This window comes from Lynx canadensis, chromosome C1, assembly GCF_007474595.2.
Source record: "Lynx canadensis isolate LIC74 chromosome C1, mLynCan4.pri.v2, whole genome shotgun sequence".
Lineage (NCBI taxonomy): Eukaryota > Metazoa > Chordata > Mammalia > Carnivora > Felidae > Lynx > Lynx canadensis.
The window spans coordinates 57,994,059-58,021,374 of NC_044310.1; the positions used below are offsets into that span (position 1 = coordinate 57,994,059).

General features: G+C 37.9%; 1 protein-coding gene across 1 annotated transcript; it reads left to right on the forward strand.

Moving 5' to 3' along the window:
• Window positions 1–2,685: 2,685 nt before the first annotated feature.
• On the forward strand, window positions 2,686–26,945 carry CTH (cystathionine gamma-lyase). The gene is made up of 12 exons (XM_030326501.1): window positions 2,686–3,042; window positions 6,109–6,190; window positions 8,705–8,800; window positions 10,766–10,875; window positions 12,902–13,033; window positions 16,708–16,765; window positions 17,219–17,296; window positions 19,089–19,241; window positions 20,339–20,460; window positions 21,863–21,915; window positions 25,757–25,895; window positions 26,366–26,945. The coding sequence occupies exons 1-12, from the start codon at window positions 2,875–2,877 to the stop codon at window positions 26,390–26,392; spliced, it is 1,218 nt and encodes a 405-aa protein (XP_030182361.1). The 5' UTR covers window positions 2,686–2,874; the 3' UTR covers window positions 26,393–26,945.
• The last annotated feature ends 371 nt before the right edge of the window (window positions 26,946–27,316 follow it).

A 27,316-nucleotide genomic window follows, 5' to 3' on the forward strand; every position in this document is an offset into this window, starting at 1 on the left:
TTGTTTACAAGCTAATTTACATGAAAAATTAGCATACACCCCAAACTATGTAGCATTTACTATAAAGTGGCTACCTTTTATATTTATTTAAAAACTTTTTTGGGGCGCCTGGGTGGCGCAGTCGGTTGAGCGTCCGACTTCAGCCAGGTCACGATCTCGCGGTCCGTGAGTTCGAGCCCCGCGTCAGGTTCTGGGCTGATGGCTCAGAGCCTGGAGCCTGTTTCCGATTCTGTGTCTCCCTCTCTCTCTGCCCCTCCCCCGTTCATGCTCTGTCTCTCTCTGTCCCACAAATAAATAAACGTTGAAAAAAAAAAATTTAAAAAAACTTTTTTGCTAAATAACTTGCTTAACTACAATTTCAAACTTAGGACTTTTGGTATTATTATTGTTGAAAAGGTAAAATATGCCCATGGCATAAAACTTGAACACCAAAGCAAATAAAACATAAAGAACGTTCTCTTTCTACTACAGATCCATGGTCTCTACTACCAGAACGATTTTTATACACATTAAATCATATATATCTGTCTAAAAATAATGCAGCACGTTATATACTCTTTTGACAAAAGTGGAAGCATAACATATACTTTGCTTTGCTGTCTCAGAAATTAGAGATCACTTCATACCACCTCATCTCATCTCCTGCTTCTCTGCCAAACTGTACCTATCACAGAACTATGCCATAACTGACTGACCAGTCTCCTATGGTTGGAAGCTAAGCTGTTTTCTATTCTTTTGATATTAAAAATGGCAAAAAACAGGTATAAAGAACGTCCTGGCTCGTCTTCACACACGTAGGAATACATATGAAAGATAAATTCCTACAATTCATGAGTCATAAGAATCCCTGATACAGAGCACTAAACGATCATCGAAGAAAGTCTCCTCAATTTATTTATTAAACAATTTTTTAATTTTATTTTTTTAATGTTAAAAAAATTTTTTTTAATGTTTACTTATTTTTGAGAGAGACAGAGCTTGAGTAGGAGAGGGGCAGAGAGAGGGAGACACAGAATCCAAAGCAGGCTCCAGGCTCTGAGCTGTCAGCACAGTGCCAGACGCGGGGCTCCAACTTGTGGGGCTCGAACCTGAAAGATCATGACTTGAACCAAAGTTGGACGCTTAACTGACTGAGCCGCTCCAGGCACCCCCAGTCTCCTCAGTTTATAAGAGTAAAAGAAGGCATAACATAGAACATTTATATTGGTGCTATCTTTTAAAGAATCCTTTCTTACAGTAACACTAAAAAAAAAAAAATCCATATTTATACAATTCAGGTTTTGCTCATAAATATTAGGAGGTAAACTAATGAGGACTATTTAGAACCTCCCGGTCCCTAAGCATATCACATAAAAACATACCCATGTATAGTTACATATACCTCTTGAGTTGACATGCTATATTTTAAATAGAAAATATTAATTAAATAGATATTAATATCTATTAGTGTTTTGGAGTCCATCCATTTTTTTCTCCCAGGCATACACATTTTGATAGGCCTCTAAAAGTTTTCAGACCCTCTCACACTGCTCCTCTAGTGTTTAATGGCTGAGTGTCCCTGAAGCTAATTTGAAAAGCAAATTGCCTTGGTCTTTCCAGTAAAATGTTAAGAACTGTTTATTCTGTAATCTCTTCTTTCTTGATGGCTTAATAAAGTTTTCAGATCTTTAGCTAATATTTTGTGGGAACAGAAATATTCCTAAATTCCCCAATCATAGAAAACAGTCACAATAGTAAGTAGGTCAAATCTGTATTGTTTAGGGAACAAGGAGATTTTTGTTGTTTCTTTTAAATGAGTGATCCTTGAGAGTAGGACTCTGGGTGCAGGTGAGTAGTAAATCGCCACAGGGGATTGCTTCCTTTTTCCTACCAGGATGTGGCTGTCAGTTGTGCAACAGTGAAGTCATTTTGTGTAAGGATTTCAGGCTCCAATAAGTTTTTTGAAGCCACACACTCTTTTTCATCAGGGAGAGTTTCTCCGGGTCTTGAAAAGAAGAAAATGATGCTCGAAAAAAACTCAAATTCGGCTTTTAAGCTTTTAATTTTAAGTTCAAATTAAGCTGCCAAAGTTCTGATTAGAGATCCTCACTACAGCAGCTTTGCCCTTAAGAAAAATATGACCCTCACTCATGTTTCCATCATTGCAAGTACTGGGTCATTACAAAGTTCAGTGTACTTTAAAAGGCAGGCTGCCGAAGTTAATGAGAATCCAAGCTGCAGATATGGCAGATTGCGCCGCGGTTTTCGTTGGAATCTCCACTTGGTTGCTAGCGTCAGGTCAGCATCGCCCTAGGGCAAAGGGGGTTGGGGATGGGGTCAAGGACACTGGCTACACAGTAAGGGGAAGCTATTTGTGTGGCCTGTTTACAGGTTACTCGGTTTCAAACTGAGCCAGCCTTTCTCCCGGTCTCCGGCGAACCTCTGCCCTGAGGTCACACAGACGCCTCGGTGGGTCTCTGGAGCCAGTATGGCAGCCTCCCGCAGGGCGGGACTCAGGAATTTCGCCCGCAGGGACTAACACCACGTGGACACACTGACTCCCGCTTCACTCCACTTTCAGCACCGGGAAGGGCGGTCCCAACGACGCTCCAGGCAACGCCTCCGCTTCCGGCCAATGAGGAACAGGGGTCGCGTCGGGGCCTTAGCTCATTGGGTCTCTCTAGTTCCGCCTGCGGTGAACGCAAAGCTCCCGGCCGGCTACTAAAGTGTCAGGCACTGAATCGGGGAGCCCGGTTTTTGTGCGCTCGCGGTGGTTCACCCGCCGTTTCTTTGGCTCTCGTTCGTCTAGTCTTGTGTCTCTTTCAGGCCCGTCGTACCAGTTGTCTAGTTTTATCTTCCTCGCCTTCTTTCTCTTTCCCTCCCGCGCAGCTCAGGATGCAGGAAAAAGACGCCTCCCCGTACGGTTTCCAGCCTCGCTTCCAACATTTCGCCACGCAGGCCATCCATGTGGGCCAGGAACCCGAGCAATGGACCTCCCATGCTGTGGTGCCCCCCATTTCACTGTCCACCACGTTCAAGCAAGAGGCTCCCGGCCATCACTCGGTAAGCTGGGTCTGGCTGGGGAGGTGGGTGGATGGGGGTCAGGGGTTGGGCGGGAAATGAGAGATGGCTTATACATAAAAAGGCATGTAAATAATTTATAAGATGGCTTATACAAATTAAAAAAATATTGTGTGTAGCCACTTTGCATCCCCAAAAGATGTTTACTACACCTGTAATCTTCCTTGCATTAAATCTTTGTATTTGATGGTCAAGTGATCACATTTCTTTTGATAAAGCAGGACTGGAAGGAGCAGTATGTCCAACTTGCCATGTAGATTTAAACTGAAATTCATGTAATTTTGGGAAATTTGCAGTTCAAAACTGAGGGTCATAACTTTGTTGAATCACTTTCAGCAGCAGAAATTATAAAGACATACTAAGGAGTCAACCAAAAAAAAAAAAAAAACCCAAAAAACAACTCGGGATCTGATAACTCACCTAGAATCAAGATCATGCCCAATGGCTGTATTGTTATTAATAGTTATTGAGTACTTGCTATGGGCTAGATACAGACTTACACATAGTATATCATATGTATTTCAGGTATGCTCTGGGATAATTCTCACAACAGCCCTAGTGTGAACTAGGTATTCATTTTTCTCAGGAAGAAACAGATTTAAAAGTGTTAAGTAACTATTGCCTAAGGCCACATGGCTAGTAAGTGGTGGAGCTAGGATTCCAACTCTGCTCTAGAACCCTGCTTTTAGACATTAGGCTACACTCTGCTCTACTCCAATAATACTAGTAATAATTTAACCCATTGCATCATTTATGCAGTGAGGCTTAGTGATTAAGAGCACAAATCACCTGGTCAGAGGAGCTAGGTTTGAATTCTAACACCACTTCTTCTGATCTGGGTGACCTTGAGCAAGTTGCTTAACCTATCCAAGCCTCAGGTTGATCCTCAGTAAATGGGTTAATAATAGTATTTACCACACGAATTGTTGATACATATGTTAAGCTTTATCGTACATTATAATTGTTCAGTAGGTGGGTATTTCACGGTGTTCACATTCACACCTCCCCCAGGTCAGAGGGCAGGACAGGTATTATACAAGTTTTATACAGAAGGAACTGACCCAGAGTTAGAGATAAATGACTTACAAGGCTCTGAAGGAGGATTCTTTTTGTTACTCCCTTTTAATAACACATTGACGGGATCTTGAAGTATTTAAAATTGCTGAGCTTTTAAGGAAATTGATTAAATAAACCTTGTTAGGTCCAAAGCCTTGATTATATTTCAAAAACCTCTTTATTGTGTTATGTTATATAAATCTAGAAAAATTATTTTAAACTTAACTCTTTGTTTTGTGAGGTAGAATTCTTCTCAAAAAAACCTTTTTTTTTTTTAAAGTTTATTTATTTCTGAGAGAGAGTGAAGAGTGTGAGAAGGAGGCTCCAGGCCCGGAGCTGTCAGCACAGAGCCCAAAGGAGGGCTCAAACCCAGGAACCGTGAGATCATGATCTGAGGCGAAGTTGGACACTTAACCTACTGAGCCACTGAGAGACTGAGCCACTGGGGCGAAGTTGGACACTTAACCTACTGAGCCCCTGTGAGATAAAATTCAAAGAGCATTTCTACAGTTGGTTTAGGATACTTCTAGCTACTGTATTTTGGAATCAAAACGTGTTATACAATGTGTTTTCCAAGGATGCAGTCTGTTGCTGATGTAGGATTTTGTGAATGTGTGGCTGCCCAATCTTGAGCTCTTGGTGGAAAATTAACCATTTAACTAGATATTAATAATTAAGTATTTTCAGAGAGCCAGCAGGGATGGTAAAATCCAGGTAAAATCCTGTTAATACCTTTAAAAACTCAGTTGAGAGCGCTAAAGACAATCTGAGGAGCTGAATGAGAAGCACCTATTTCTCCTGTTCCATTTGGAAAGCCATAGAATGGGTGAGAGGGTGGGAATTTGCCACTGAGATATACTTCTTCCCTCCCCCCCGCAAAAAAAGTTAAATCTCTGCAGTGAATAATTATGGAAACATGGGGTGCCTTTCTGTGGCAGTGGCCACATGAATCCAAACATTTTTTTGTCTGGGGAGTGCAGCTGCAGGTGACATCAAGGAGGTGATGGGAGGGAGGGTGGAGGATATCTTGGAACCCTATAAAATAGGTCAACTCAGTTTGTCAAAAACAAGGAAACAGACAAAGCAACAGAACTTAAAAATATATATATATGTATATATTATTAATACCTGGGCTCCCAAATCAGAAACAGTGTGTTTTGTTATGTGGTATATGAGGCATGGGGAGAAAATTATATTTTTAGTCAATGTTTACATCCTGGGTTTGAATACTGGCTCTGATGTTCTCCATGGTCTTTGGCTTCACTTTTGTAAAAGCAGAGCACGAGGATTAAATGAAATGACTAGATGAACATAGCTAGTACGGTGCATGTAAAAGGAGTGAATTAAAAAAAATTGTGTGTAGCCACTTTGCCAAGAATTACTCTCCATATTTTCGAGTTGCTCTGGAGAGCCAAGGTCTGAACTTTGAGCATTTGTGGGATCTGTTGATAGTTTCTTGTAGGTTGCTAAACAGGACTTGTACCACTGATTTCTTAGAAAATGAAATACAGGGTAGAAGTAAGTTTAGTCTGTTTGCTCTGGTGATTCCCTTTTCCTGATGCCCCCAGGTGAATGGGTAAAGGTGAGTCTAACATAGTAATACTACTACTAATAAAAACAACCACTTTTCTAGTAGTTAGCATGTGCCAGTCACCATGGAGCAAATGTATTATACATTACATAGTTTTATCATCACAACAGTTTTACGAATTATTTCTGTGTTTTATTCCCATTTTATAGGTACTGAGCTCACTCTAGGAAACGTTAAGTAACTTGCCTATTTGGCATACAGGTCATAAGCGGCAGATACCTAATTCTAATCACACTGGCTGCAGCCACAGTATTGTTCCTGTTTAATGGCAAGACATGTCATAACTAAATAATAGAAGTTCATTATGGTAGGATGAACCTGTAGTTGTGGAGGTGGCTGTGTTAGGACACTGATAACTAAACGTAAATCTCTTAGGATTAACTCTCATTTCTTTTCTTCAGGGTTTTGAATATAGTCGTTCTGGAAACCCCACCAGGAATTGCTTGGAAAAAGCAGTGGCAGCACTAGATGGGGCCAAGTACAGTAAGTGATTTCCATTTCAAAGTTTGTGAAGCCTAGAACCCAGTCTTCTCTGTGTAGACAAAATCATAGAGACACAGAATTTAAAATTGGAAAGAAGTAAGGATTAGCTACTTAAAAACTTTTATTTTACTAAGACATTGAATTTTTTTGTCTAAGTTCCCACAGATGGCGTGATATGCGTACGTGTAATTATTAGGTAAAAATAAATATGATTAGAGGCAAAATGGCAGAATTTGCCATCTAGTATTTGTGTAAATACACTCTCCATCTGGAGCTGTCAGTGTAAATAGATAAATATTAACTGAGTTTTATAACACTGCCTCTGAGAATATAAACTTTCTTGTACTCTGGTTCAGTCACCTGATAATGCTTGAGAATAACATTGGGGAACATTTGCAATACCCAGGTACCCTTGATAATGTGACCTCAGAGATGAGGGATTAACTCCTTGAATCTTTTTTTTTTCATGAGAGGAGTGGATTACCATTAAATCATCTTTGTACTTTTTATATAAATGTTACTAAATGAGGGCAGAATAGTGAATAGAAAATAAGAGTCTTCTGAGTTTTCTCATTGCAAGAATGTAGGGGTTAGAAATCTTAATAAGAGCTGTTGGGATTTTTTGGGGGGATTTCCTTTTGTTTTGGATGAGGGGAGGTTTTTTTTATTATTAATTTTTTAAATTTACATCCAGGTTAGCTAGCGTATAGTGCAATAATTTCAGGAGTAGATTCCAGTGATTAATCCCCAGTGTATAACAGCCAGTGGTCATTCCGAGTCTCTTCCTTAATGCCCCTTACCCATTTAGCCCATCTCCCCCACCCACAAACCCTCCAGCAGCCCTTAGTTTTGTCCTCTGTATTTAAAAGTCTTATGGTTTGTCCCCCTCCCTGTTTTTATAGTATTTTTGCTTCCCTTCCCTATGTTCATCTGTTTTGTATCTTAAATTCCACATATGAGTAAAGTCATATGATATTTGTTTTTTTCTGACTTATTTCGCTTAGCATAGTATACTCTAGTTCCATCCATGTTGTTGCAAATGGCGAGATTTCGTTCTTTTTGATCACCAAGTAGTATTCTATTCTCCCTCTCTCTCTCTCTCTCTCTCTCTCTCTCTCTATATATATATATATATATATACCACATCTTCTTTATCCATTCATCAGTTGATGGACATTTGGGCTCTTTCCATACTTTGGCTATTGTTGACACACTGTTATAAACATTGAGGTGCATGTGCCCCTTCAAAACAACACTCCTATATCTTTTGGTTAAATACCTAGTAGTGCAATTGCTGGGGTGTAGAGTAGTTCTACTTTTGATTTTTTGAGGAACCTCCAGACTGTTTTCCAGAGTGGCTGCACTAGTTAGCATTAGGGGAGTTCTTTTTAAACACTAAACTTGTACTATAATTTAGTACTGTATGGGGAACATTATTTCCTCCTGTAAGAGGTATAAAGGCTGAGTATTTATATATGTTTTGCCAATAAGTTTTTCAAGTGGGATATAGAAAACATGGTTGTTTTTAACTGGGCTTAAAGTTTAGCCTTCTATATGAATTCATTGCTGGATCATAGGTCTGCTGAAAAGAGAACTGTAATCTCAACCTAAACACTTCTGAGAAGATTTTATAATAATTACATTTTTCAAGTTATTGAATTATCCTTTCTACCATATAGTGATTTTTATCATCACAGTGATGTATTGACATTTTGTCAGGATATTTTCTTTTACAGTGTTTAATGTATACAATGCCAGGTTTTGTTTTTAAGTTGTTTTCATTATTTTTGTTCTATATGAGATTTCAGGATCATATTTGTTTAAAAGAGATTCCACATTAAAAAATCTTCAAAAACTCATATTTTTAGAATTTACCAGATACATCTCCAAGTCTGATTTTGAGATATCCATATAGTTAATGAGTGATCCTATCTTAGCTCTGTTCTTCAGGCTTGAAATTTTTTTAGAGTTATTTTTAAACTGTAACTTAATTGGCAATTGGCCTTTAATCTCAGAATTTTGTAAAGAATTATTTCTTTGAAATGTTTAAATTTTATAATGAAAGCAGAATTATACATTTTGATGTTAAAGATATTTTATCTTTGGGGCACCTCGGTGGCTCAATTGGCTAAGCATCCAGTGCTTGATTTTGGCTCAGGTCCTGATCTCATGGTTCGTGGGATGGAGCCCTGACTTGGACTCTGGTTCCATGCTGACAGTGTGGAACCTGCTTGGGATTCTCTCTCTCTGCCCTTCTCTCTGTCTCTCTTTCTCTCTCTCTCCGTCTCTCTCAAAAGAAATAAATAAACTTAAAAAAAAAAAAAAAGATACTTTATCCTAAGCAGCAAGGGAATTTGGCGATTTTATTAACTGGAGGACTTCTGGTGACTCAGTAGTAATGGTTGTCCTTAACAGCAGAGAGAGGTACATAAAGTAAAGCAAGTAAATACTCTAGGTGTTTTTCAACTTTTAGGTTTAACTTTTTGGCTTACTCTAACTTGGCTTTTATTTTAGGTTTGGCCTTTGCTTCAGGTTTAGCAGCCACTGTGACTATTACCCATCTCTTAAAAGCAGGAGACCAAATTATTTGTATGGATGATGTATATGGAGGTAGGTGACCTCTCTCATTCATGTTGTGTCAACTGATATGTTAAAGACAATAAAGTAGGTCCAGAATTATATGAACAATGTTACCAGGCTTATTGATTATTTATTATCTTTTAAAGGTGTGAGGGACACCTCCATGCTGGCCCAGACCTGGTAAAGGAAGAGTATAAACATTTAGGATCCATGCTCTGGAACTGCTTATAAGAGAGATTGCTTAATAATAATTTTATTTAAACTGCTAGAATGAGGATGTTGGACCTGATTTACCTTCTACATATATTCTACTACAGAGAAGATAGTGTTTAAAGAGAGAGTATTCTAGTGTTATTTAGAATTTTTACCTGTAATGAGAATGAGCTATAACCCAGGTCACTCTCAAGAGTTTACCTCTACCCACCCCTGTAACCCTGCCACACACTTAACCTTTTAAGAATCTATCGAAAACTATGGGCCCCTTTCCCCCCAAAAAGTGTACTTAAGATTACACCCAGTGTTTATCATTTTAAGTTTAGGGTCAAGAAGTCTTACCTCTTGAAGTCCATCATGGATCCAAATTTAAGAACTTCAAATTTTAAACAATTTCAATGCGATAACTTAAAAATAAATAAATAAATGCAAGTTATTTAAAGTGGTGGACAGGAAGGTAAAGGAGACAGGTTGCCCTGTAAGCAAGACTGATTTTGTGTTCAAAACAATAGCAAAAATGTTGTAAATATATATATATATTCCACATGCTTCCAGATAATTAAAATGAAACTTCTAGAATATTATTTTATCTATCTCCTATTAACAAAAAGTTAAATCTTACTTTTAGTAATCATTTAACCCTCCTAGAAATTTGCCAACTGCTTGGTATTTATGGTTGTTCCCTATGATAGTTTGTTGAATAGAAATTATAAAAATAGCAAACCCTTAGTTGCTTTTATAATGCATTATAAAAACCTCATGGCACACTTAGGTATAAAATCTTGAAAATTGCTGTTGATTTTTAACAATTCTTTACATTCTTTTTCAATCTTACGTTACTTAGGGTTGGTCTTTATAACATCAAAATTCAGTATATCTTTGGTCATAGAGTATTTTTTTTTTGCTTGACTAGCAATAATAGAAATTTTTCCTTTAAATTTGCATATGTAAAAATCAAATCCAGAACAGTGTTTATGAAAGAAATTATTCTAGGTTGAATGACTTCTCTCTTTCACTGTAAAACTATAAGCTAGTAGTTTGATTTTTTTGCCTCATTTATCATTAAAGCTTTTAGAACCACATAACAAAAAGATTGAGAAAGTACAAAGAATAATAACCTGTTTTTTTCTATTATCAAAGCATAATCAGACTGAAAATTTATTTTGAACATTTTACTGACAGTGGTTCAGTCATTTTAAATTTGATTACTACGAAAAAATTGTTAAAAAGATACTGATGCATGCATGCCACTTAATGTTTAAAGAGCAGAGATTGTATGTTTTCAGAAATATTTTCTGCTTCACTTCATGTTCTTGGTGCAGATATCAAGTGTGTTTAATTTGACCCTTTAACTCTTAGTTTAAAATCCAAGCCTTGGGGCGCCTGGGTGGCTCAGTCGGTTGAGCGTCCGACTTCAGCTCAGGTCACGATCTCACGGTCTGTGAGTTCGAGCCCTGCGTCGGGCTCTGGGCTGATGGCTCAGAGCCTGGAGCCTGCTTCTGATTCTGTGTTCCCTCTCTCTCTCTGCCCCTCCCCTGTTCATGCTCTGTCTCTCTCTGTCTCAAAAATTAATAAACGTTAAAAAAAAAAAAATTTAAAATCCAAGCCTTATCTTCTTTATTATACAAGATAGCTAAATTATTTGACCAAAGTAGAATTGTTGATTTTGTTTTTATTGGTGATTGACACTTCCTTATATTTTTAAAGTATTTATACCTATAAGGAATAAACATTTCTCAGTACAGTGTCCTTTCCATTTTGTCTGATTCTCTTCTGCCTCAGGTACAAACAGGTACTTCAGGCAGGTGGCAGCTGAATTTGGATTAAAGATTTCTTTTGTTGATTGTTCCAAAACCAAGTTGCTAGAGGCAGCCATTACACCCGAAACCAAGGTAACTTAGTTTTCAGTTTTGTCTGTTTTCTGTGTGATGTTGTGTTTTTATAATTTTGTTTACTAGAGAACATAATTTAAATTTGTACGACAAATTTTATTAGAAGCCATTGGAAACCATCAACAAGATTAAGATAGGTCTGGCTTCTCGTGATGTTCAGGAACATGAATTCCATAGCAGGGTTCAAGTTCTAACTCTGTATCATAGTTGGTGTATTATCAGGGACAAATTATTTAAGCAAAGTCTCAATTTCTTCATTTCCAAAATGGGGATAATTGCACCTGCTTTATAGAAAGGTGGTTGTGTAAAGTAGATGAAGTAAGGCTTATGAAATGCTTAGGATTGTATCTAACACATAAAAACTGTAGAAAAGATTTGTTGGCAAAAGCATACAATTCTGTACTGCATTATCAAGCTGGTACTGGTAACAGTCATCACAGAGATTGGATTGCAGAAAAGGAAGCTTGCCAGACCCAAACCCTCAGCATACTGGCTTTTTAAGAATTCTAAGTGATACTTCAGCAAAATAATAGTTACAAGTAGAGAATAGGCCACAAACAATCTTCAGCCTCCGTCCTGGGAATCTTGTATGCCACCGGAAGGTGTTTTGTGCCTGAGTGAATGGCATATGTGATATTCTTTCTTGGGGCCTCATTTAAATTCTGCATGGGTAAAAGAAGGACCAGTGTCTTTTATAAGTCAGCCTTTTCCAACTTTTTGCTAATGATTAAAAGGTTTCAATTGTATCTAAGATTATGTTGTGGTGAATGCTAAAAAACGAAAACCTTTTCTCACACAAATTATTACTTTGAAGATTAACACAGGGGTGAGCTTTGAGTGATTAAGGTTTGTTTTCAAAGGAACTTGTTTTTTATCTTGCTTAGGAGAAAAGATACTTATTAAAATAGCTGGTCTGAGTCTTTCTAAGGGAGGAAAGCAAATTGTGAGTATGTTAATTCTTGTCAACAGAACTTTATGTAGTGGCTCTTTACTGACTTGAATTAATACATTTTCCCCCCTGAAATATCTGCCTCGTCATACGAAGTAGATTTTTCAAGTCCCTGTAAAATCAACTTGGTATTTATTTACTTATTTTTATTTTAACTAATTTTTTATTGTGAATGGGAGTAATAAATTCTTACCCAAAGTATTTTTTTATTTTTAAAATAATTCAATTCTTATAGAATATGCATTAACTCCCTTATCTTTTCCATGGTAAAACTCTTGAGTCAGAAGAATACTGAACTAGGTATCTTGCTCATTTACATAGTAATAAAGAATCATTAACCCCTTTAAAAAGAAAGCTATAGGTAATGTCATTTAATGCAATGGCATCTTGTTTAATAAACAGAATTCTTTTCTTTGGTCTTTTCAATCACTATCAAGCATCTACTATTCAGTGCCTGAATTGCCCTAAGTTTTGGGGTATGATACTGTCTCTTAAATGAGCTGTGAGCAGGTTTTCTGTTGTGTGTAACTTCTCTCCTTTACTTTAAAACCCATGCTGTTCAAGTTCTGGATACTTATTTTACAGTTTCTAATGCATATGACACTTTTTAAGTTAATATTTAGAAGATGTTTGATAGCTTAGGGGTAGTTCTCCTTAATGAAAATGCTAGGCTGCAATAATCTTAGTGTTCTGTGTTATTTACCTTTGAGAACAAAATTCCTAGACACTGAACTATGTCTTTGAAATTCATCCTCTTTATAATGGAAAATAATTACAATAATTAACTTGAGCACTTTTCTGCTTCTATGTAACATGATCTCATTTGATCTTTATAACAACTCCATAAGATAAATATTATCAACCCCATTGTACAGATGTAAAATTTGAGGAATATGGAGGGTAAGTTACTTAGCTATGACTTTTCAGAAATTAATGTGGCCTAGGATTCAGATTCAAACCTTGCAACTTCATCACCTACACTCTTCCACTGTAGTCTGCCAGATGGTTACAATATATGAGATGTATGTTTGTGCAGTGGATTGTTATAAACTATTGTCATTTATTGAATTGTTTTAGCTTGTTTGGATTGAAACCCCCACAAACCCTAACTTGAAGATGATTGACATTGAAGCCTGTGCACATACCGTCCATAAACACAGCGACATAATTTTGGTCGTGGATAACACTTTCATGTCGGCGTATTTCCAGGTAAATGAAAATAAATTTTTTGGCATTATTAGTAGACCACACAGATACCTGTAACTAGGAAAGGAAAGACTTGCTTACATTAAAATCATTAAACTCATGGAATATAATCATAGTTCTTGATTACACAAAAAATTAAAATTGGACCCTTCTAGGGGCGCCTGGGTAACTCAGTCGGTTGAGCGTCCGACTTCGTCCCAGGTCATGATCTCATGGTTCGTGAGTTTGAGCCCCGTGTCGGGGTCTGTGCTGACAGCTCAGAGCCTGGAGCCTGCTTCGGATTCTGTGTCTCCCTCTCTCTGCTCCTCCCCTGCCCACACTCTGTCTCTCGCTCTCAAAAATGAAGATTAAAAAAAATTTTTTTTAATTGGACCCTTCTGCCAAGTTAATATCTTTTGAAACCGAGGTTAATATGTGGTATGGGACTTTGTGTGTTTTAAATGTCTTAATTAAAGCTTTTAAGTTCTCTTAGGATGTGTAAACTCTCTGAAGAGCTGACCTTATGTGATTTTATCTGTCAGTGCTTTATAAATAGTAGGGACTTCAATGTTTATGTGCTGGTTACAAGTCAGTTATATTATTTTTTATATACATGGTGTGACTGAAAAACAGATATGTTATATATTTAATGTATGTATTATGTGTTTATTTTTTAATATATTTTTAAAATATATAATTAAATCTTAAGCTATATAATTTAATGTATATTTAAATGTACTACATTATATATATATATATAAATATATATATATAAATATATATATATTTATATATATATATATAAAATGCATTATATAACCTGGCTAACCTTCCAAATAAATGGAAAACACAGGCTATACTCCATGACATCTCAGTGTATGTCACACATATTATTTCTCCACTTTCCTCCTTTCTAGTTTCTCTTCTTTCAGTGCCTCAGTGTCCAGCTCTTTATAGCTTTACCTTATTTATATTATGAATTTCTTTATTTTTTTAAATTAAATTTTTTTTTTTTGGAGAGAGGGAGAGTATGTGTATGTACACACATGAGCAAGTGAGGGGCAGAGAGAGAGGGAGAGAGAGAACCCCAAGGAGGCCCTACACCCAGCACTGAGCCTGACTTAGGGTTTAATCTCATGAACTATGAGATCATGACCTGAGCCAAAATCAAGAGTTAGACACTTAACTGACTGAGCCAGCCAGGCATCCCAGCAGTGCTCCTTTTAAGCTATCTCTTCTCCTACCCCACCCCCCTCAAGCCCTCCCATTCACCCTCCATTCCTTTTCTTTTTCTTCCTACTTTTTTTCCATATTCTTCTTTCTGTTTTGCTCCTTTTGGTAGATCATCTGGGGATCTCCTTACAATTGACTAGTTGTCTGCCCTTTTCCCACATGTTCTCTCTCTTTCCTTGGAGTAGCCCAATCTGTTTCCTTTCCTTATTAGGAGCTTACCTTCTCCTTGCTCTTTCCTTCCTGCTTGTACCTTATGCTCATTCTTAAAGCACTTCCTGCAGAGTTTCTGAAAGCCCAGCTCATTTTCTGCTACTCTTAAATTAGGCAGATGTTTATAGCCAATTGTTTATACTTGCCCCTTTTTTTTCTGGGTCCCTGAAGTTGGCGCAGGCTGCTGCCTTCATGTGACTGGCCGATTTCCTGGGAGTTTATATAAACCTGTTCTTCACCTTCTGTTTTAGTGAGAAGGCACTACCATATTTTCTTTTCTTTTCCTCAAACATGTTTCCTGGCTACATTGATTGGATAGCTTCATGGGCCACCTACATTTGGCTCATGATATATCTTTAGCTTTTTCTTGTATCAGGTAAAACAGTCTGTTTCCAAGTGAAAAGCTCCTGGAGTTCTCTGTTTGTCCCAGGGGATTTTCACTCTTGGATTCTTTATCCCAACTTCTTACCCCATACACTACTTACACTAGGCCAGTTAACACAGCATAGCATTGCTCTAGCTGAGTCACATTAAGTCCTGTATATTCCCATGGAGACTACATGAATTGTTTTAGCCTGGGCCTGCCTAGATTACTCATCACGCCTGGCCCTTTTTTTCGCTATTACTGTCACTAAAATAGGTCCAGTCTTTCTACCTTTCTGAAGCCCACATCACATTTCCTCATGCCAGGGACTGCAGTTTGCTCCATTTCAACCTGGATTCATTCCAGTTGAGTTAATCAGAATCATGTTGTCCATAAAGAACTGCATGTCTTAATTCCATAAATCAAATCTTCTGAAGAGGTCCTCTCATTATTTTACTCTCCTGAAAACTGGATACATTCTCCTTCTTCCCTACTTTTTGTCTTCTGAATCTTCTATAAATGTCACAAAAGGCAAAATGGACATACCAGCATAAAGTTTCAGTGTTTCAGGATAGAACCTCTAGATTCATGTAGTCGGGGTGTGAGTGCCAGCTCTCCCAGCTTTTTAATCTGAGTGATCTATTTTGTTTTTCTTAGTCCTTTTTCCTCATCTGTACAATTAGAATCTTAAGGTACTGATTTTATTGAGCCGGGTAAAATATTTTGTACTGTGCTTCCCTGGGATAGGTAAAGTATTTAACATGGTTCTTAGCACATATTAAGCTCAACAGGTGTTAGTTATTGGTCTTCATTTTTCCTTTTCTTTTGGCCAGAGTTTACAGAATGTTAGCATTGGAAGAGACCATCATCTGGTTTGACTCCATCACTTTGAAGATGAGCAAACACCTATGTAGAGAGTGCTTTGAGTAATAGCAGATTTAAAATATCTTGTTTTTGAAATACCTCAAATGAACAAGCCCTATAGCCCCCTTATAGTAACACCTTCCAAAGACTAAACAACTGGTGAGGTTAATTAATACACACACACACACATACACACGCCCACACTTTCTTTTACAGAAAATGTAAATGTGAATAGGCTTCTGGCTGGCTGAGTCAGTAGAGCATGTGACTCTTGATGTCAGGGTTGTGAGCTCAAGCCCCACAGTGGGCATAGAGCTTACTTTAAAAAAAAAAGAGAATGTATAAATGGAAAGATGCTGATAATATATTGTTTAGTGAATAAGTTGATTATAACTTTAACTCTCACTATAAACAAAGACATTTTAAGACTAAAGGATTGATTTGCAGGAAAGTTGGGTGAGGGAAAACAATCCAAACAACTTTCTTACTAAGTGACTTTACACTTGGCACAACTGGTACAATAAAAGAGTAATTAAGAGTCAAGATCATGGCACATCAAGTGAATAATTACAGCATACATTATAAGGTTTTAATGATCAAAGATCTAAGCATATTAGTTTTATACTCACTTGATGAAACAGTTGCTGAATGTTTATGTCAACTACTTTTGTGTTTACTGAGTCATAAAATGCCAGCATCTCTGCATTATAAATTTAGTAATACACTTAGGGCCAGCTAGCAACTGCTCTAAAGAAACAAGTTCAGGAGACCAGTTGACCTGAGTTTATCTGCTATTTCCAGAAAATTTGTCCTTTTTGGATTGAATACTGGGTCCAATACTTTGTATTTTTATTTGGTGGGAGGGAGAAAGGGAAAAGATAGCATCAGAGATCCTGGAAAATTTTAAGACGCATGTGTTTTTGAAAAGTTAGACTAGGAATGAAATTTACAATAGCAAATAAGCATGTAATGAAGCATATTTTCAAGTGCTTTACCATTGAAAATGAAAATCTTTTGTTCCTTTCAGCGGCCTTTGGCTCTGGGAGCTGATATTTGTATGTATTCAGCAACAAAATACATGAATGGTAAGACATAGTCTACACTTTGAGTGTTCCTTTCCATGGATACATGATAATACCATAGGGTTTGATATTTTGATATTTTTTTCTTCTATTATTCTGGTTTTCTCTGTGACTCATGTAGAAAGTAAAAAATTTATACTTTGGTTAAATATGAGATTCCATTTTATAGCAGACAAAACTATGCTCATGACTTATGAACAGAGGATTGAAATTTACTAAAAAAAGTTACATTTTTATCCTACTGACAGCTTAAAAAGAAACATTTAATTTTTATATGATTTTTATTTTATTATTATAGGTATAGCTTTTGGTACTATCAAATTGAACACAGTTTATTTAAACTTATTCTATCATTTTCCAAAAGAGTTTTTTCAAGTGAAAGTCATATTTTAGAAATTCCAGAATGAAGAATAGACGTGCATTGTTTTTAACTTAAAGGTTTTTGTTTTGTTTTAGGCCACAGTGATGTTGTAATGGGCTTAGTGTCTCTTAATTCTGAGAGCCTCCACGATAGGCTCCGCTTCTTACAAAATTGTAAGTACTGAAAAGTCCAGAATTCCCCTTAACCCCTCAGAGGGACTACATTTGATAATTTGTATTTCCACTAAATGTTGAGAAGTGATAGCTTTCTACTAAATTAGGAAGAAATGAGATGTGGGGGAGAAAGATTCTTGAGTTTTAAAGGAAAGTAGAAAAATTGGGATATAAAAATATAGTTAGAGAGATCATAGCAGGGCTTTATAACATGACTCAAGGGATCAATTTTGTTATTTTTCAAATCCATGTTAATTTTGACTGTAATTGGGTAAAGCCCACATGAATTTTTCATTTTCAAACTTACTAGATTTGTTTTTAAATAAAACCTTTGGAATAATGGCTTTCTTATACTATACCTTTTATATCTAGAATGGTGGTTACTTTTAAATAGCACTTAATATGTGAATTTATATTTTTCAACGGATGCCTAAACACATGTCCTGTTTAGATAGTTTAGTTATCTCAAGTATAGGTAAGGGTTTATTTGAAGACACTTCGTTAACTATTGCAATTTGACAGATAAGAGAGAAACATAATTAGGAATAAAAATGCCTCCCTAGGAAGTAAGTATTAAAGTAAAACAAGGAAGCACCAAGGAGGAAAAGCAAAACTTATTGCTTGATAAATTCCTTTCATTTATATAAAGTAGAGGCGAGGTATGTACCCTGGAGGCATATTAACTCCTAGGCTGCTTTAGACAAAAGCTAAATAGAATGCTAGAAGAACATTCAGTAACAATAGGAGCTGAACTGCTATTTTTCTCTACTTTTTCAAAGAAATGTGAGGTTAAACTATGTGCACTATGTCATTTAATCAAAACCATAGGATTATTTACTTCATATTTGAAAAGTTCATATTGTATTCATGTGTAGTTTGCAGGATATTCATTTCCCCTCTCATTTTAAAGCCTGTTTCTGGGCCACCTGGGTGGCTCAGTCAGCTAAACATCCAACTTCAGCTCAGGTCATGATCTCACGGTCTGTGGGTTCAAATTCCATGTCGGGCTCTGTGCTCATAGCTCAGAGCCTGGAGCCTGCTTCAGATTCTGTGTCTCCCTTTCTCTCTGCCTCTCCCCCACTCAAGCTCTGTCTCTCTCCAACTCCTAGAAATGAATAAATGTTAAAAAAAAAATTAAAAAGCCCATTTCTTTGAGCATAGTTTTTTTTTTTTTTTTTTTTAATTTTTTTTCAACGTTTATTTATTTTTGGGACAGAGAGAGACAGAGCATGAACGGGGGAGGGGCAGAGAGAGAGGGAGACACAGAATCAGAAACAGGCTCCAGGCTCTGAGCCATCAGCCCAGAGCCTGACGCGGGGCTCGAACTCACGGACCGCGAGATCGTGACCTGGCTGAAGTCGGACGCTCAACCGACTGCGCCACCCAGGCGCTCCGAGCATAGTTTTTTTTTAATGTTTATTTTTTTTTTGCAAGAAAGAGCATGAGCAGGGGAGGGGCAGAGAGACAGGGAGACATAGAATCCAAAGCAGGCTCCAGGCTCAGAGCTGTCAGCACAGAGCCTGACACGGGGCTTGAGCTCACAAATGGTGAGATCGTGATCTGAGCCGAAGTTGGACACTTAACCAACAGAGCCACCCTGGTGCTCCTCTTTAAGCATAATTTATACTTCATTCTCATGCTTCTGATTGGATATATTAATTCCCCCCCCCCGAGAAGTCAAACATTGGCCTTTGTAGCTGGCTTCTCAGAGTCACAATGATGAAAAAGAGTGAGAGAATCTTCTGGGTCTCTCCCACCTTTCAGACTAACCCAGAATATGTTCATTTTCCAGCTCTTGGAGCAGTTCCATCTCCTGTTGACTGTTACCTCTGCAATCGAGGTCTGAAGACTCTACAGGTCCGAATGGAGAAGCATTTCGAAAATGGGATGGCAGTTGCTCGGTTTCTGGAATCTAATCCTAGGGTAGAAAAGGTTATTTATCCTGGTACGTTAATGAGACTCCTAGGGTTTCATGGGCAGGCTCTGTGGTGGGTCTGGTGGCGAAGAAGATAGACCTGATCTGTGGCCTTGTGTTGCATATAGTCTAATGGCTGCTTGGATGTTAGGAAATTGATTTTATGTGTTAGATGTTCCTGTGATGGCCTTTAGCTTGGAAGTTTGTGTTTATTCCAAGATTACACCATTTTACTTTTCAGTTGATTTGCTTATAGTCTTGTCAGTCAACTATTTTGCATTAGCTCTAACTTTTATCTGATTTAGGTTGGGACTTGATATTCGTCAAATTCAGACTTGATACTTACGTACCAAAGTTCCCCCGGAGCTCTCTTGCTTTTTGAATTTTTTACCTCTGGGCAACATCTAGAATGCTCATGTGGAGTTAGCAGACTTCTGTATTACTCTTTGAATTTATTTTATTTAAATTGTAGTGGTCTTAAGTAAATAGTTATTTTAAACCCTTTGAGGTATTTGCCATATAGTCTGGGTGGACAGGAGAATTAAGCCTGATCCCTGCCCTCAAGGAGCTTAGGTAAGCCAAGACAGAACTACATATGTACCCTAGGTAAAGAGCTGTTAACTGGTGTATATTTTAAATGGAAGCAGGGAGAAAAGTTTTGGGCTGTGTCTTGAAGAATGGGTAGCACTTGTTAGAAGGGCATGAACAGGCATTCAGATTCATTCAGTGAATGCTTATCAATTGTCAACTACGGACCAAGCTTTGTACTAGGAACTGGGATCCAATTATTAACAAAAGAAATGGATTTCTCCACACGGAGCTAGTCTGGTGGATAAGACAGATGTTAAGCAAGAAATTAAAGAATGATATAAGTAACAGAGTGGCTGGGGTAATCAGTGTAAAGAAGGCCAATGTAGCTCCAGCATGGAGAGGGTAGAAAAGATAGGTCAAAATGAAGCCAGAGACATAGAGACAGGGGCCAGAACAAGTCGTTAGATGTGACCATGGCATAAAGCTCATTATTAGGCTTATTTGCAGTTTGCTTTGGCCAACAGTGATTTTTTTTTTGTTGTTCTGAAATTACATGTTTGACTATAAATAAGACTTATTATGCCTCATGATTATAGGACTGCCCTCTCATCCCCAGCATGAGCTGGCAAAGCGTCAGTGCACAGGCTGTCCAGGGATGATCACCTTTTATATTAAGGGCACTCTTCAACATGCTGAGACTTTTCTCAAGAACCTAAAGGTAAACTTTCAAAAGAGGTATTTAAATCATAGAGGTAGGGGCTCCTGGGTGGCTCAGTTGGTTGAGTGTCCGACTCTTGATTTTGGCTCAGGTCATGATCTTATGGTTAGTGGTATCGAGCCCCGCATTGGGCTTTGCACTGGCGGTGTGGAGCCTGCTTGGGATTCTCTCTCTCTCTCCCTTTCTCTCTCTCTCTCTCTCTCTACTCCTCCCCTGCTTGCACATGCATGCTCTCTCATTCTCTCAAAATAAATAAACATTTAAAAGTAAATAAGTAATAGAGATAAATTACAGCAGTTCATTATCTGTCATTTCCACCCAACTCTTTAATGTTTTTGTACCTGCAAGTCACACCCACAAACCTTATCATGAAATGCATTGGGTTGGAAAATGTCTTTGGCTCAGTAGCAGACATCTGAATATGTTTATTTACTTAACTCTCGAGTCATAGCCATGAACTCGAGAGAGACAGAATGTTCTGATGCATTGGTTTTTCAAATTTATTTTAAAAATTCACTTTTAAAAGTTCACTTTCAAGTGAAATAGTACATGAAACTTCAAATTAATGTGTGGTCAGGGCACTGCACAAAGGCTATTCTGAAATCCAGCCTACGAAGGGCTTTCTAAACCCTGTGCCTCCTGGCTGCGTCTGCCTGTGGTGAAGGAAGGGAGGCCTTTGTCTAATTTTCATGGTAGCAGGGGGCTCTCAGGGGCCCTGGGAGAGAGGTGTATGTAACTACATACACTGGGCTTACAGAGCTCATGCAGCAGACTCTGAGTTTTAAATACTGCAAGTCAATGAATAGGCTGCTGCCAGATTAGTCAGAGCCTACTGGTAACTAACAGTTGTACTAAAAGCAGAAAGATAGCATATATTTAATTAAATACGGTTATGAGAGTAATTTTAAAATATTTGTAAAATTCTATGACACTATAACACTAAATACAAAAACAGGTTTTTTTCCCTTCTACTCCAGGAGGCAGTTAAATGGATGTATTAATTTAGTAAGTGATATATACTAACAAGTAAACGTATGTAACTTGGTAGACATATAGAGGTTTTATTTAAGAGTAACCACAGAACTAGGTCTTAAATGCAAGAATTCTGAGGTTTTAGGGCTCATGTTAATTATTACTTAAGTATAGGACCAAATTAGGAAGGTATGGGAGATTCACTTTCCTCAACTTCTAATGTTTTGTAAGTTTGCACATAATATGTCTAATGGGTGAAATCAGTGTTATGGATTTTATTTTCATTTTTTTCTCTGGGTTTCTTGCCCGACTGGTGTTTTCTTCATAATCCCCATTTTTCACTGTCTGTCCAGGGCCAGTCTATTAAAAATATTTAGTTTTGTATTTTTATTTTAGTGAAAGATCTAAACGAATGTTTTCTTTGCCATAGTTATTTACTCTGGCTGAGAGCTTGGGAGGATACGAAAGTCTTGCTGAGCTTCCGTGAGTATATTTCTGTTTTCTCCGTGTTTTAACTTTGATGTCAGCTTTAACAATTGTTTAGAAAAAGAGTGTGGTAAAATCAGGAATAATTCAACATATTGAACAATAAGGGGTGCCTGGGTGGCTCAGTTAATTAAGCATCCGACTTCAGCTCAGGTCATGATGTCACAGTTCGTGGGTTCGAGCCCCATGTCGGTCTCTGTGCTGACAGCTCGGATCCTGCAGCTTGCTTTGGATTCTGTGTCTCCTTCTCTTCCTCTCTGCTGCTTGTGTGCGTGCTCTTTCTCAAAAATAAATAAACAGTAAAAAAAAATTTTTTTTAAAAAGATACTGAACAATAAGAACAGCATCTTGGTATCTAATCAGAATGGACTCTTAACCCAATAGAATGGAGACCCTGGTAAAATCTCAGTGAGCTATATGTATCCCTGCCCACGCCCAATGTTGGCTTCCTTCCCCCTTCAGCCTGAAGGCGATTCCAGGGGACTTGTATCTTAGGACCTCTGAGCTCTGACTGTTCTATCCCACTCCACTCTAGAAGGGAGGTTGGAGACTTTGTATTGGAAGGGCTGATTTCAGGGGCGCCTGGGTGGCTCAGTCAGTTAAGCATCTGACTCTTGTTTTCAGCTGGGATCATGATCTCATGGTTCATGGGATAGAGCCCCATGTCAGACTCTGCACTGACAGTACAGAACCCGCTTGGGATTCTCTCTTCCTCTCCTTCTGCCCCTCACTCTCTCCCTCTCTCTCTCTCAAAATAAATAAACTTTAAAAAAAAAGAATATATTTTAAAAAAAAAGGGCAGATTTCAAATCTCCTTGAAATGTTGAAATGGGGACTGTGTCTCTGATAAAGTACCTCCATGCCCTCGATGGTCAGAGGAGGGCCCTACTAGATACTATTATTTTCTGTTCCTCTGGGTAAACCCTGAATGACTTCCTATTATTTGCAAGACAGACCCCAAATTTAACTTGGTGTTCTTGTTCCAGTCAATTCATCTTAATTTTATCAAAGCACTAGAGGATGTTAGAATGTGCAGCCTGAGATCCATCAGTCCAACAACTTATTTTATAGACAAGGAAACAAAGATTCAGCAAGTTTTGCTGATTACTCCTAACATGGGAAAATGTTAGCAACTTCACTCTTGAAACTTCCCATGGAAACAGTGAGAGGAGGTAAAAGCAGCCTGGATCTGGGTTTGAGACTTGCCCCACCAATTACTTCACCTCTAAGCTTTCAGTGTTTTTCATCCATAAAATGTGATTGATAATTAAAATAATAATTGCCATTTATTGATTACCTGTCCCTCCTAGCCTTCCTGAGCTGTGTCCTGAGTTTATTATGTGTCACTCTGCCCACAGATTGTAATTATTGCAGTGGTAATTCACCATCATTACCTAATAGTTATCAAGTGTACTAAAATGTCCCTGGTATGTTTCTGTGTTTCAATTTTCATAAACATTTCTGGAATAACAATGTTCTGGAAGCACTGTGTTGAGGAGTGTCAGGGATTGCCAAAATTTAGGCACGTTTGCTGCCCTGCCCTCTCACAGTAAGTAGTTTACAGTTTCTGGGAAGAGTCAGGCAGTTTCACAGAAAGTTAAAAAAAAAATCTATGATGCCCAAATAATTGTTCAAATAATTAAGATAACAAAAATAGGTTTTTGTGAGTCTTCAAGAAGATGCCTGCTAGTAAGTCTGGATGCACAAGAGGGCACACTCCACATATGAAATTGGGTTATTTTTCATAGTAAAGAAATGTGTATTACTTTAGGTCTCTCTTAAAAATAGAGCCCTCTTGATTTATTTGGGGATTTGGTTTAAAGTTGCTTGGCCCTCAGATATTCCAGCTACGCCATAACCTCAATGCCTGCCAGTGGACGAGTGAATTTAGGTCAGGGCTTGTCTGTTCTATCCCCCTCCTTCTGTGACTCCCAATCACTGCAGTGACTACAGCATTGCAAAAAGGGAGGGAGGAAGCGAAGCCAATGTGCACAGCCTTGGTCTGCCAGCCTGTCAACACATATTCACTCCATGGCCTCAGAAAAGTTACCGATGCTCTCTTAATCTCTCCTGTCCTGAGTTGTGAAATGTAGATAGCACTGTACTCAGCTCTTAGGGTTGTTATGGAAATATGGGGAAAAAAATATCCCAAACCCAATGCCTTGATTCATAGCAGGTGCCCCATAAATGTCACCTATTACCAGGAATTACTATTTTTTATTAGGCATCTAATACACTCCATACTTGTACATTTACACTTGTAAATGCTTTATATGTGTTTCTTCTATTTTTTTTTTTTAATTTTTTTTTTTTTTCAACGTTTATTTATTTTTGGGACAGAGAGAGACAGAGCATGAACGGGGGAGGGGCAGAGAGAGAGGGAGACACAGAATCGGAAACAGGCTCCAGGCTCTGAGCCATCAGCCCAGAGCCCGACGCGGGGCTCGAACTCACGGACCGCGAGATCATGACCTGGCTGAAGTCGGACGCTTAACCGACTGCGCCACCCAGGCGCCCCTGTGTTTCTTCTATTAATGACTGTGCCAAACTTTGAAATTGGTATTATATCCAATGTGTATTCATTTTTTAAAAATGAGTTAATGCACACAAATGACCTCATAGAGTACCTGCCTTATGGTAAGCATATAATAAGTGATAGCTATTACTATTTTAGATAAGGACATCGATGCTGAGGACAAGTAACTTTTACAAGCCCACTCAGCCAGTGTGTGGAGGGACTGATTCATGCATAGGTCTGTTGGTCTCAGAGGCCTAAGTTCTTATTTTTATGTGTATACTCTCTTTTAAGGAATTAAAAGCCTGAAAAGTCAACATTTTAAGAAGGGTGTTTGCATGTAGACCTTCAGTAGAGTGATAAAAGAAGATACTCATTTACGTTGACCACGTCTGAGATTTTCTATCCATGGATCTGAAGTGAGACAGGACAAAGCAACTAAGGCATTGATTTTGCGGGTAGAAGCATTTTTTTGCAGGGAAAGGATGAGTATTGGTGACAGCGTATGTATGTAGGGCTCAGCAAGGCTACAAGCCTCTCTCCTCCATGATGCCTCCGCCCACAGGTTTCTCCCTCCTCTAAATTCTGGCAATCCTTACTGTCCATACTTGTTTGGCATTTGCTGCAGACTGTTCTGTTCCATGAATTGTCATCATCTTTAGCTTCTGCTTTGTTATCTAGAGTGGAGAAAATATCTCCTTTTTTTGGTTTCCCAATTCTTATTATAGTGCCTGACCTTTAGGTAGGTGCTTTACCTTTACACATGTTGATGATGATGGGTTGCTAGGTAGTTTTGAAAATCCTTTCAAGCCTCTACATTCATAGGATATGTGCTGGAATTCCTAATGCTCACTGTTGGCCACTGCTGGTGTTCCTGGGTTGACTTTCCCTGATCAGCCTCATAAGGTGCCATTCTGGATTAATCCATTGATTCAGAGGGAATTAATTCTGGCTGGCTCTCAGTCCAGTGGACCCTCCATAAGTCTAGCTGCTTGGTCATGGGATTTATGACTTGGTCAAAGCCTCATTCAGGCAGGTGTTAAAACGCATACACTGGAGGCTGTTTTTCCCTCCTGCATGGGAGTGCTTGATTGGCACCTTCAGTGTCTGGATTGAGAACACTGATGGTGTAAAAACAATAAAAGATCTTCGTTTTCACTTAATGACTAGAAAAGATAATTTTCACAAATTTTTTTTTTGCCTGTGAAAAATTATAGACATATGAAGAATTTGGCATCTAGAGTAGAAAAAAGTGGAAGATAATTGTAATTTGTTAATAAGATACAATATAGTGATCTAAAATTTGCTTATTCTTTCTTTTAGGGCAATCATGACCCATGCATCAGTGCCTAAGAGCGACAGAGATGCCCTTGGAATTAGTGACACACTGATTCGCCTCTCTGTGGGCTTAGAGGATAAAAAAGACATACTTGAAGATCTAGATCAAGCTTTGAAGGCAGCAGTAAGTTTAATTATTTTGGGGTGTTTGTGTGCCTCATCTTGGAGGGGGTGGTCACTGTTTTCTAGAGTGGCCTCACTGTAAACTCTAAAGGTTTCTTCTCTTCCTACAATAGACAGGGAACTCAGTAGAAGGACAGATTTTAAAAATGGTAGTATTCAGGGCGCCTGGGTGGCTCAGTTGGTTAGGTGACCGACTTTGGCTCAGGTCATGATCTCACGGTTCACAGGTTCCAGTCCCGCATCGGATTCTGTACTGACAGCTCAGAGCCTGGAGCCTGCTTTGGATTCTGTGTCTCCCTATCTCTCGGTCTCTTCCCCACTAGTGCTCTGTCTTTCTCTCTCTCTCTCAAAAATAAAATAAACATTAAAAAATTTAAAAAAAAATGGTAGTATTCAGAAAAGAGTCCTTAGAAGAAGTGAAGTCTCTGCCTGTGGGTCTAATAACATTTTTCTTGTGCACTTTTAATACAGCACCCTCCAAACGCAGGTCATAACTAGCATTCCAGGACTACTAGTAGAAGTTGCTTCCTGAGAAGGTCAACTCTGCGTAATCAAATGGACAATTAAAGAGCCTTTGCAGGATTTTCAAGTGAAAATTTTAAGGCACCTCGTTACCTTTCACAGCTGTAACCTTACAGGGATCATCCTTGTTAAAAACAGTTTCCTCTTTCTCTTGTTGTAATTGACAGGTCAATTCTGTTATTCTCTTTTTGATAATTTTGGTATGCATTTCCCTCTGAAGGAGGTGTGATTTGTGCTGCTTTTTGGGATTGTGATCTTTTTTTCATAGCTTAAGGTTTATATTGATCATGTTTACAATATAGTGATAATTCATTTTTGATGTTTTTCTGAAGAATTTAAATTATTAAATGAATGTTCTTAAATCAAGTGTGATTTTTGCATATTGTTGAAAGCAACACTTAAAGCAATGGTTTACACTTAATTACCATAAGCCAAAAATCAAATACTTGAGAAGCCTACTGTGAAATTCTGCTGATTTAACGTTGTACTTACTATTTAAAAAAATAAATAAATCTAATTATCAAATGCATCCTAGTGTGATATTCCTATATTATGTGGCATTAACTTGGATTCCTGGGCCCTTTTAATCCTCAGCATTAAAGGTCTCAGCCACTTACAGTAATTTTTGTAAATTCAATTGTGTAACTGTCATGTCCAAATCTTAGTGTTTGCAGATTCGTTATAGATTCTAGCAGGGGAGGTCAAAAGCCACTTTTATAGAGAGACATACTATTTATATTTTTATCTTTAATGGTAAATTTACTGAGTCTAAAGAAATGCTTAAAAAAGAATCATCTAGAATTAAGTGCATTGTCAGCAAGTTATTGTCAAGAAGCCATAAATCAAATAATTAGATGTTTTAAATTGCTTTTATATTAAAGGCTTTTAGTCATTTGTCTG

Bases quoted from the DNA above. Each gene is read 5' to 3' on its own strand.
- CTH (XM_030326501.1), top strand. From the start codon at position 2,875: ATGCAGGAAAAAGACGCCTCCCCGTACGGTTTCCAGCCTCGCTTCCAA. The intron at 3,043-6,108 runs GTAAGCTGGGTC...TCTTTTCTTCAG, and splicing joins AGGCTCCCGGCCATCACTCG to GGTTTTGAATATAGTCGTTC. The intron at 20,461-21,862 runs GTAAACTTTCAA...TCTTTGCCATAG, and splicing joins CTTTTCTCAAGAACCTAAAG to TTATTTACTCTGGCTGAGAG.